Here is a 12,038-nt window from a genome sequence, read left to right on the forward strand (position 1 = left end):
GTACGTTTTCTGGCAACGTTGGTACACGCATTCACATGTTTTAATCAGAGACTTGGTTAAAGAAAGTCCCAAATCTAAAATAAAACCCTTATTATACCGGAGCGGACAGAATTACATGTTATTGTGTAATAACCACATATAAACAGTTGATTTTAAGGTGTTATTATTTTAAAACAACCCCCAGAAGATGAATTGAAAATGTCTTTAATCGTTTAAAAAAGTTTCTTAACGGCGGATATGAACACGCATCCGCGTATGTTCTCTATTGTAAACGCTGGAACACGATCATGGCGTGATCAGAATATTGTGCATGAAAAGATTAAGATTTTATTTAGATTAAAATAAATACCCTTTAGTCTAAAGGATATGGTATTGATGGGGACCCCTGTGATTTTGACACAGTTCATTGCTATACACGTACTGAGTATTTGATTAAATAAAATTGTGTTGTTACAAACTTTTATATACTGTAATGTTTGCCATAAAATAGATTGTGATCTAAAATAAACCTTTTACTTTTTTGACAGAGTTACCATATTACATTTTACCACTACAGTTTTAAAAGACTCTACCTAGATTACAACCCGACCCTGCTGTGAAATATCTATCACACACGGTCATAAGTTCAACATCAGAAACTTTGAGGCTGATCAGAAAAATATAGCTTATAGTTAAATAGATAATAGAACATTTAAGGTTAACCAGTTACAACTAAAATATTTTATTCTTGCGTGACTTTAAAGAAGTCTCTTGACAAAACAAACGTATTATCAAGTTGTATTAATAAGATACACGCAGTCATTCACCTAACATCTAAAATAATACTTTATTTTTGTCATAGCAGACAATATAAGACTCTTTGTATAATATACACATATTCACACGTTTTAAGAAGCCTTTAATTAAAAATAAAACCCTAAAATGAGGTGAAGACGTCTTAAAAAACATTTAAAAAGTTTATTAACGTCAGATATAAGTTCTCTGGCACCATCGGTGCACGTATACATATGTCTTAATCAGAACCTTGGTTAAAGAATCCCCTAAATCTAAAATAAACCCAGTATTTTGCCATAGTGGACAGAATTACATTTTATTAAGGTTAATTTAAAACGGCATATATGAACACACACCCGGCGCTTTGTCAGGCACCGCCGGATCTTTAATACGCGTGAAACTATAGAGCAGGTTATGAAAAGATTGTTACAAACAAACGTTTTAATCATAGCATTGTTCATGATTTGTCTAAATCTAAAATAAACATTTACTTTTTTGACACCGTAATGGGGAATTATTTTACCATCGTTGAGTTTTAGAAATCTTTACTCGCTTTACAACACGCACCCCTGTGAAAGAATGCAGGGCTTGTGAGAAAGGAGTGAGGAAGGGTGAGAGCTGACATCAAATGCCAAAACACGAACTGTCACACACGAGCCGTCATTAAACATAACAACATACGCTTGACATAAAACACACGCAGGAAAACAACCCCCGCTAAATGACCTGTCATAAAAACGATTAAACACTCGCTGTCTAAAGTTGACAACTTGTACAGCTTTTGATTGATGGTCCCGCCCCCTGTCAAACACGAGCTGTCAGACAGCAACTGTCACCGGGTGGGGGAGGGGGTCATAAAAGTTTGACGAATGCTGGTCCGTTACAACTAACGTGTGTGTGTACAATATACAATGCAGAATATCTATGGCCAAGTCCTTAAACGTCTTGTGATCTAAAGGCTTGAACCCCGGTAATCGCTGCTTGCAGCTATATTTTATAGTTATTTTTTCCCATATTATAAAAAAAATTGCCATTATAGAACCACAGACCGCAATTATTTCATCAGTTTTAACACTGAAGCTAAATGCATCAGATTTCATCTTCATATCCAACTTTAAATCCTTATCCAACCAGGGTTTATATAAGCATTGACTGTTGTTTAATTTTTGTATTTGCTTGCACATACCTTGAAAGGCTAGCCGGGTGGGGGTCGCACCCTGGGCGAGAAGCGCTGCGAGGCATTGCGTGTATGACAACTCGCAGGTATCGCACACCGCACGTGCATGTTAAATAGCGTGAGCTAGTCAGAGTTTATGTCAAGATCCAGAATATGCGTTAGCAGCCTATGTTTATCGTTAACGATTTAAGACAAATATGATGTTATTTAATGTTAAACTATTTGAGTGACGCGGCAGGAATTTCAGCAGCTTCTGTGTTGTTTTGATGACGCATATATTACACCAGGTAAAAACTGTTTCATGAGGGTGTTTAACTCTCCAGACATCGACTAGATAAAATTTTTGCTTTAGCAGCTTTAGCTTTACATTTCAATTAGAATGGTAACCTGGAGACCATCTATCAACCAGGTTATCTAATGTGATATTAAAATCACCACCTAAAAGTATATGTGCATGAGGAAATTTGGATAACCAGTGAACGATTTTTTCTTCTACCTTGTCTAAAAAAGTATAATTTTGTATTTTGTATCTTTTGACAATCAAATCATAGTTCTGAATTTGAGCAACATGACACACAAAATGTCCATTACAATCGAAGTCTGTATGGGGAAGTTTACCAGTAAATAAGTTTTTAAGTGTACAAAGACCTGCAGACCGTTGAGAAGCATGAGAACAAAAAATGCCATTCCCCCATTGGGATTTCCAAAAAGGCACATCCTCAGAAATTCTTTGAGACTCTTGAAGAAAACAAAAATCTGTCTTCCGCTGTTTGGCAAATAAAAAAATTGCTTTCCGCTTTAAATTGTTTCTAAGTCCCCTGGCATTAAGTGAAGTTATAGATAAAGACATCAGAACAACAAAAAAGTCAATATCAAGAACAATAAGTCACTTGAACGAAAAAAGAGCTCAGAAACAGCTACTCGATGAGCTGAGAGCACAACGTCATATCAACACGGAACGCATAATCATAAACTGACAAAATACAGATGTAATATCAAAAAATATATCTGGTCCAGAACAGGATGAATGTTCATCATTTTTAAATTGGACTTAACTAAAGTGTAAACAGAATCTGCGTATAGTTCAGATAATTCAGCCTGTTGGGAAGATCTCTTTTTTTTATCAACAAAGGCACGGCCAGCTACAAAGTAGGCAATATTTCCAGCTTTTCGTGCTTGCTCTACTAGTGGCCATAACTTCATTCTGCTTTCTCTGTCGGTCTTACACAGATCCTCTCTGAAGCGCAAACCATTTTCCCGTAGATAAGTCGAATTTTTGGCTGCAGCCCAAACTGCAGCTCTGTGTATACGCGAAGAGAACTGAATGATTATCCCGCGAGTAGAATTTGTTCTTTTCACACCAATACGATGCACAGTGTCAATCACATCTGGAAGGCGATCAGCGTGCTCTGGCAGTAATCTCTGACAAACGTGAACCACTTCTTTCCTCACATTTTTCTCATCCACATTTTTTGGCATGCCGTGTAGTTTCAAATTCCAGCGCCTAGAGTAGTGTTCCAGCTCAGAGATGCGTGATTCCAGTGTGGTAATTCGAGTACTCTCCTCCAACAACGATGATTCGACTTGTGACATTTTGGTCTTTAACTCATTTACTTCAGCACACACAGAATTCAACTGTTCTTTCAATCCGGCAATGTGAGAAGTATTGACTGCAACCATCGACTCCAGCTTATCAGATCTCATGTTGATGAGTTCAGACAATTTCGTGACAATATCGTCAGCGGACTCATCACGGCCTTTCTTTGAAGGAGGTTTCACAGAAGTATTAGGAAGCGAGGGGAAATCTTGTTCTGTCATCACAGAAAATTAAATTATCTCTTTAGGCCTAGAGTAACTGTGACAACTGTCGACAAGGACATTGCGAACTGCAGAGCAAGCTGACGTCTCCATGTCAGCGGCTATTTCTTTCTTCTTCATTGCAGAATTCTTCCTTTTCTTATCTGTTGACATATTTCTTGAGAATAAGCAAAGTATAGTGCATAAGAAGTACTTAACATCTCAATGAGGCAGAAATTAAAGGGATAGTTCACCCAAAAATCACCCATCATTTACTTACTCTCATGCTGTTACAAACATGTATAAATGTATTTGTTCTGATAGATTCTCCCCGATTTATTCATACGCTACACTGTAAAAAAAATCCGTAGAAATTACAATGTTATTGCAGCTGGGTTGCCGGTAATTTACCGTAGATTTAAATTTATGTTATTTACTGGCAAGAGTTTGTTCAAAGTTAAATACATTTTTAATATTAACAAGTCTTTATCTTTACAGAATAAAACTACACAATAGCAGCCTCATGCAAAGCATTCTGGGAACCAGAAATCATCATCAACCTTTTTCTGTTTTTTTGCTTCAGATTTTGTTTCCCAGAACGTTTTGCTTGATGCTGTTGTTTTAGTTTTACTCTGTAAAGACAAAGACTTGTAAATGTTAAATGTTCCTTTAACTTTGAACAAAATGTTGCAAGTAAATAACATAAATTTAAATCTACGGTAAATTACCGGCAACCCAGCTGCAATTTCTACGGATTTTTTTTTACAGTGTAGACTAGAGCTACGGTAAAATTACGTCATCGTTCAGTGGGCGGTCACGTAAATCGTCAAAAACTCCCTTGCCGCGCTCACGATAATGTGCAAGGGTGCCAGGCGCGGTCTCGCGTGAAAAATTGCTAAACAGCGACCTCTAGTCACAGAATTCGATAGGTCACAGAATTAAGGAACAACAGGGGCAGTTTCCCGGACAGGGTTTAGGCTTATTTTAGGACTAAGCCTTATTTATGTTAGGTCATTTAAGAAGTTTTTACAAACATACCTTACAAAAACACTAAAGGTGTGCATCTTGAGACAAAACAATGTCACCGATATATAGTAAGATTAGCCAGGACAAAGTGTTTTAAAATTAAAGCAGCTCAAACTTGCATTTTAGTCTGGGACTAGAATAAGCCCTGTCCAGGAAACTGCTCTTAGATTTGTTTGTTTAGATTTGGCACAAAATCAGTGAATGATTTATCATTTTTATGCTGAGTGATTTCAGAGTACAATCAGTGTTCATAGAGGTGGCGATTAAACAGTAACACTTGTTTAATTTGCTACAGCATCCATCATTTATTTTATCAATGAAATAAAACAATATCACAAAATAATTACAGAACGCAATAAAGGTCATAATGTTTTAAATAAACTTTTTTTTTTAGCAATGGACGTCTATGTCAGTGTGGGGTTGCACGAGATGCACACCACTCTGTGGCCCTGGGTGATTACTTTAGCACAGCTATTGTCAGTCTGTGGGACAGTGCACAGCACTCCTCAGAGCAGCCCACAGATGCCTACGGAGAGCTGGAGTTTGCTGGAGCTGGCAAGAGGCACAGTTCTGTGAGTTCACATAAAGCTGTATTCTGGTCTGATCAGATAAATGTCATACTATAGCAGTGTTTCTCAAACTTTTTCAGCCCAAGGACCACTTTATCTTCCATTTTTTTCTAACAGAATCCCACCTTAACACGCCACCAAAAAACAAAAAAATAGGAAGGATAAGCTAAATTTAAGTTTATTATGCAACTGTTTCAAGTTAGAAATGTATTATTTAAACACAATTGCAATGATATGTTCAGAAATTATTATATGAATGTTATTTCATTTAAAAAGTAAATGTAAAATGAGTTGCAGCTTAAAGGCACACCGCTGAACTTTTTGGCCACTAGGGGGCGCTAGACATGTATTTTTCAGGCCTAGCGCCCCTAGATGCCACAAGCACCGCAGCACTGTCGCAAAGGAAAAGAACTGGCCAACCTTAAAACTAAACTAAAAACTAAACCTTTAAAAACGAAACGCTAAACGATCAACATTTTGAGGCATCAGGGAGAAACGTAGCCTGGTTAGCCAGACCTACATCAAGATGTAAGGTCTGGCAACTCTTCACACAAACGGCTCAATGCAAGGGGCGGGATATAAGGTTGTCCCTCAAAATGCCTCTGCACGCAATAGGATAGCGCTAGGACCAATCAGAGCAACGAAGAAGGTGACGTAGTTACCGTAACCAGTCGGCAAAACTCCAAACACATCTTTCTTGCTTAAAAAGGACTTCAGTAGGGTTATTTGCTCTTCTCTCAAAGAAAAACATAAGTCTAAGTCCTCCAGAGTCGCGGCCAAAGCCGCTTCAAAAGAAAGCTGTTCGCCAGCAGCAGCAGCCATTCTTTGTTTTCAAGTAGAAACCGTTGCAGCTCTGTCGTCATCATGTTAAGCCCGCCCCACAGACGCTACACACGATGTGATTGGCCTGACCAAATTTTGGTTTTTGGAGCTGTTAAGTGTATTGTGAGTAGCTAGACTAAACCCTGGCAGCAAATAAATTTTGCGGCCGCTAGGGTGCGTCTAGATTTCTAGGCTAGGAGAAACGCAGTCATGTTACAACTTTCTGATGAGGAACTCGTGGCAGAAGCCATTTCTGAATCTGAAGGTTGCAGCCTCCGGATGTCGTATTTCTAAGCTGCATACGTCATCAAGACTGTCTTATTTCAGAATATTAACAATTATAAAGTTGACTATTATACTTAGTTAATCGTAAATTGTTGCCGTATGCTTATGACTTGCGAATGTAATGCTCAGTTTACCTTAACCCTCTGGGGTCTAAGGGGTTTTTAGGGCCCTGGGGAAGTTTTAACAAAACGCGCATCATGTTTATTTTCTTAATTTTGCGAAAAGCACAACATGCTGTTTTTATTGGGAGTGGACAGAAAAAAACTAGACAATTTAACGTTTTAAATGATGTATAAATCATATCTGTATGTCAAAAATCAGCAGAGTTATCTAAGTCTCTTTGGGGAGTGATCGAAAAATAAAGAGTTTGCGGCGCCCGCGCCGCAGCCAACCCCAGAGTGTTAATAAACCAGGCTTGATGACGTATGCAGCATGCATATTTGACCTCCGGAGGCTGCAGCCTTCCAATTGAGAAACGACCAGAAGTATTTCCTTGCCTTTTTCGAAACAAATATTGTTGCATCGTCTCTCTCTCCCTCGCCACCAGGATTTTCCGCAATGGTGCTCGTTTTTCCTCTCTTTTGTGTGAAAATTGTCGCTCCAAATCCAAGTATACCGATGTGTCTGCCGTAATACGTCACGCGAGTGACAGCGGAACGCAGCAAATGAGGAAGAGAGAAACGCTCGGATGTGATTGGTGAATGAATAGGGTTTGGTTTTACACTGTGTGAGTTTGAGCAAGTTTGACTGCTATAGCATCCTGGATTGTAATGTAAATACCATAGACAGTAAAAGAAAGATAAATACTTTAACACGTAAATGCAGCATCTGAATACAGGGAACTTTATGCAAGATAATCGCCGTCATTTATAAAGAAGATCGCATTTATTTATAAGAAAAATCCAAGGCACTCGAATGCTGTAGAAATGGTTAAAAAGCCTTTATTTCACATGGCTTAATATTTAAAAACAGGTGACAAATACACCTACGCGTTGCGGCTAACAAGCCTTCGTCAGGGTGTAACAAACACATGCAAACACAAGTTCATTTGAACGGCAGTCAATTAGTCCAATAGCGATCACCTGGTCGCGATGTAAGGGAGCCTAAAGAGAGAAAGCTCAATGTAACCCACACACCAAAGACATAGCCAATACAATACTCATCAAAACACCATACAGAGAGAAAAAAAATCAAAATTATATAAAATCCACAGTTCAATAATGTCCAACTCAAAATACAAAGTATTATTATTCCACACATATATCACAAAAAATATATCACAAAAAAGGTACAAAGTCCAATTCTCCATTTAAACCTGGAAATGTTGTTGCTTTCAACGTATATATCCAAAAGGACTCTCTTTGTAAAAGCCTTGTAACCCTATCACCTCCTCTTGTCATTCTAGGAACATGTTGTATGCCGATTATCTTTAATGTGCTCGGACTACCATGATTTGCATTTTTATAATGTTGAGCCATTGGGTAAAGCGGATTACGGAAATTTCACCTGCATGTTTTATTGTACAACTAGCAGAATGGACATTGAATAACAACTTTTTTCTTTTCCAAGAGAATTTTTATGAACAAATTAAAGGTACAGCTATGGGTGCATGTTTCGCACCAAACTATGCTAATTTGTATTTGGGACTATGGGAAAATACTTTTTTTTTTTAAGATTGAAATCCATATTTAAAGTATGTGAGGTGGTGGGGAAGATATATAGATGACATTATCATGATATGGACTGGTTCGGAGACAAAGTTGTTAGCATTCCATTCATACTTAAATACAGTAACATCAATATAAATTTAAAGTTGAGTCTTGACTTTTCACGTACCGAGATTAACTTCTTGGATTTAAAAATCTCTAAAGATCTTAATGGAGTGTTGCATACCACTATTTTTAGAAAAGAAACAGATAGAAATACTATATTAAGAGCAGATAGTTTTCATCCACCATGGATAACTGATAACATTCCCTTCGGACAATTTCAAAGGTTGAGAAGAATATGTGATAAAGAAGTGGATTTTAACTTCAAGGCTCAAGAGATGACTCAAAGATTTCAGGAACGAGGGTACAAAAATAGTGTGATCAACAAAGCATATAATAGAGTAAGTAATATCAGTAGAGATGAATTGTTAGTACAAAAATGTAAATCAAAGGATTCAGATAATTCAGTTTATTTCGTGACACAATACAGCACAGAGGCGAACAGAATTAAGAACATTATAAAACATAATTGGGAAATTGTGCTGAGTGATCCCTATCTTAGGGAAGTTATGCCTGAGTCTCCTTCCATTGTGTTCCGAAGGGCACCTACAATAAAAGACAAATTAGTGAGAAGTCACCTTCTATCTAAGAGACCATACACCTGGTTATGTCAAAGTGCAGGAAATTACAAATGTGGCAACTGGAATTATTGTGATAATATGTTGAAGACGAATATGTTTAAAGATGTTACCTTAGGTGTTGAATTTAAAATAAGATCATTCATTAATTGCAATACCTCGTTTGTGGTGTATAGGTTGGAATGCCCGTGTGGTTGCTTCTACATAGGGATGACTATGAGGAAATTAAGGATCAGATTATCAGAACATAAAATGCAATTAGAGTTTGTAATCCGCTTTACCCAATAGCTCAACATTATAAAAATGCAAATCATGGTAGTCCGAGCACATTAAAGATTATCGGCATAGAACATGTTCCTAGAATGACAAGAGGAGGTGATAGGGTTAAAAGGCTTTTACAAAGAGAGTCCTTTTGGATATATACGTTGAAAGTAACAACATTTCCAGGTTTAAATGGAGAATTGGGTTTTGTACCTTTTTTGTGATATATTTTTTGTGATATGTGTGGAATAATAATACTTTGTATTTTGAGTTGGACATTATTGAACTGTGGATTTTATATAATTTTGATATTTTTTTCTCTCTGTATGGTGTTTTGATGAGTATTGTATTGGCTATGTCTTTGGTGTGTGGGTTACATTGAGCTTTCTCTCTTTAGGCTCCCTTACATATCGCGACCAGGTGATCGCTATTAGACTAATTGACTGCCATTCAAATGAACTTGTGTTTGCATGTGTTTGTTACACCCTGACGAAGGCTTGTTAGCCGCAACGCGTAGGTGTATTTGTCACCTGTTTTTAAATATTAAGCCATGTGAAATAAAGGCTTTTTAACTATTTCTACACCATTTGAGTGCCTTGGATTTTTCTTATACTGTAAATTGATTATAATTATCCCTTGCATCCAAAGAGCACCGAGAAGAGCTTTTTACACCCCATGCAGCACTTCGTTTGCATTTCTTTGCTTTGAAGATCGCATTTATGTATGAATCAAGATCGTGAGTTTATATAAAAAAATTGCCTTAAAGGGGAATCGAACCCGTGTCGCCCATGTCATTGCTCCGTGACACTAATAAGCTGCCACAGAGTCACATAATAGAAGCTCTACACTCCTGAAGTAGCCTCCAGCTAAATTCTCGTAAAAAAAAATTGTGGAGGAAGTGACGTATGCCGTAAAGCAGTCGAATTTTGTAGTTTTTTTTGTGCTCTGGTTACTACCTGAAACTCTAAGTTTTAAAGTACGAGTAAAAGCGATACAGACCCCGTCAGGCTATGGTAGACATGTCATTCAACCTATTTAAAGTCGATGTACTATCACAAGGGTCTTGAAAATGTATTATGAAGGTTGAAAAATTACATGGTGTCGCTTTAATATGAACAACAAACTGCACGTAGGGGTGGGCGGAATGACCAAAAATCTATTTCACGGAATGAGTCATTTTATTTTTACGGAACGGTATTTTTCGCGGTATACATGTTTTTCAGTTTATATTGTTTTTTGATTATAAAAATGTACAGAAATGTGCGGCTCACTTTAGCTTTTAACTCTTTCCCCGCCATTGACGAGATATCTGTCAATTAAGAGAAAAAGCTTCCCCGCTAATGACGAGATTTTCCGTCTTTCCGCAATACCGCTATTATCCACCAGGTGGCACCCTTCCGCAACCTTTTAAACCCGGAAGTATTGCCCTATGGCAAGCTGCTGCATGTCCGTGTCTGTTTTAAAGATCGCTCTGAATGGGATCTCTATGAAAAGTCCGTCACAAAAATGGAATTATCTCTGCTTTTTGCTCAAAATATGGTGTTTTTGCAAAAACCTACCCATATTCAAAAGCTGATTGCAAAAGAACCACTAAAGGTAGGATGAAACGGTTTTTTTTGTTTGAAAGCAGAGGGTCTGTTCTTTCATTTGGTATAGACCTTTTGCGAGTCGACGTCACAGTTACGTCACGCGCGCATGTGGTGGCAGAAAAACAGTGGAAATAAATGAGACACGAGTGAAACGAACAATATAACTCACTAGAAAATGTTTTGTTGTGCTGTTGAGTGTCAGAATAGGAATGCCAAAATAGATGACCTTCATTTTTATAGTATATCGTCGTCGAAGACACCATTTGAAGATAAACGTAGATGTTTATGGTTGCAATAAAAGCCCTCAACCGGACAGACTGGAGTGATGAAATCATCTGAAAATCTTTTAATTATTTGAATAGAAAATAATTAGAGAAGATATCCGGTGTTCTGTCGAAGTCTGGTCCCTCTATGTGTTTCTTATAGCGTTTTCATCACGTTACGTTTATAATTTATTTAGAAAGATTAAAGATTTTAATTAGTTCATAATATCAATAATATTACCATTTATTAAAGTTTTCGGGGGTTTTTTCATTTTCTATTACTTCTTTTTACCATATATCTTAGCCTATGTCTTCTTCCTGTTTGTTCTAAATTATGATGTTTACTAATAAATATATAAACATAGCACGCACACACACACACACACACACACGATGTAAAGTGTTAATAATATATAAACAGGCCTATACAAATTAATTTGTATGTAAACATAATAGTTTTAGAGGATAGGAACACGTAGGATAAAAATATAAGGAAGAAATTAAAAACAGGAAATGATTAAATGTTTAATAAATGATATTATACAGAATACATGATAGTATTGCTCTTATAAGTACTTCAGAGATTCATACTGTAAAAATAAGTGATTTACCAATAAAGAACAATACATATACATTACATACATGCAAGCATATATCAGTGGCCAAGCCATTTAAACTTTTAATTTATTTAAAAAATAAACGTAACTTGGTGAAAACGTTATAAGAAACATTACACTTAAGAGAAATATAGGGGAAACAGACTTCTACAGAACACCGGATCCTTAAAAATCACAGTTTAATGCGAAAACACTTCACACAGCTATTGAGAAGCATTCACTTTCTGCCACCAGTTGGGCTCCGCCCACAAAAAACGTCATATCTGTTTGCAAACACGCAAAAGGTCTATATTGTATGTTTATATATTTGAAGAAGAACATTTTCTGGAAGGCATTAAACTTTGGTGAAAATCATAAAAAACGCTGGCGCTGGCTGGCAACTTTTTTTAAAAACGCTGGCGGTGAAAGAGTTAACTAAATGCTCACCGCAGTTTTAAAATATGAGCAATTTAAAGTTAAAGGACAAGTTCGGTATTTTAGACTTAAAGCCCTGTTTTCAGATTGTTTATGG

At 36.9% G+C, this 12,038-nt stretch overlaps 1 protein-coding gene across 4 annotated transcripts in view; it reads left to right on the forward strand.

Moving 5' to 3' along the window:
• Nucleotides 1–12,038, forward strand: part of LOC135734533 (transient receptor potential cation channel subfamily M member 4-like) — a 564,782-nt gene that overhangs the window by 62,349 nt on the left and 490,395 nt on the right. Inside the window, exon 3 of one of the 4 annotated variants that reach the window (XM_065253375.2) lies at nt 5,169–5,346. The exons of 2 other annotated variants lie outside the window; for them this stretch is intronic. In XM_065253375.2, coding sequence (XP_065109447.1) covers nt 5,169–5,346 — 178 coding nt within the window. Of the gene's footprint in view, nt 1–5,168; nt 5,347–12,038 lie in introns of those variants that run through there. One more of the 4 variants, XM_065253378.1, reaches the window with a different exon arrangement.

This window comes from Paramisgurnus dabryanus, chromosome 1 (assembly GCF_030506205.2).
Source record: "Paramisgurnus dabryanus chromosome 1, PD_genome_1.1, whole genome shotgun sequence".
Classification (NCBI taxonomy): domain Eukaryota; kingdom Metazoa; phylum Chordata; class Actinopteri; order Cypriniformes; family Cobitidae; genus Paramisgurnus; species Paramisgurnus dabryanus.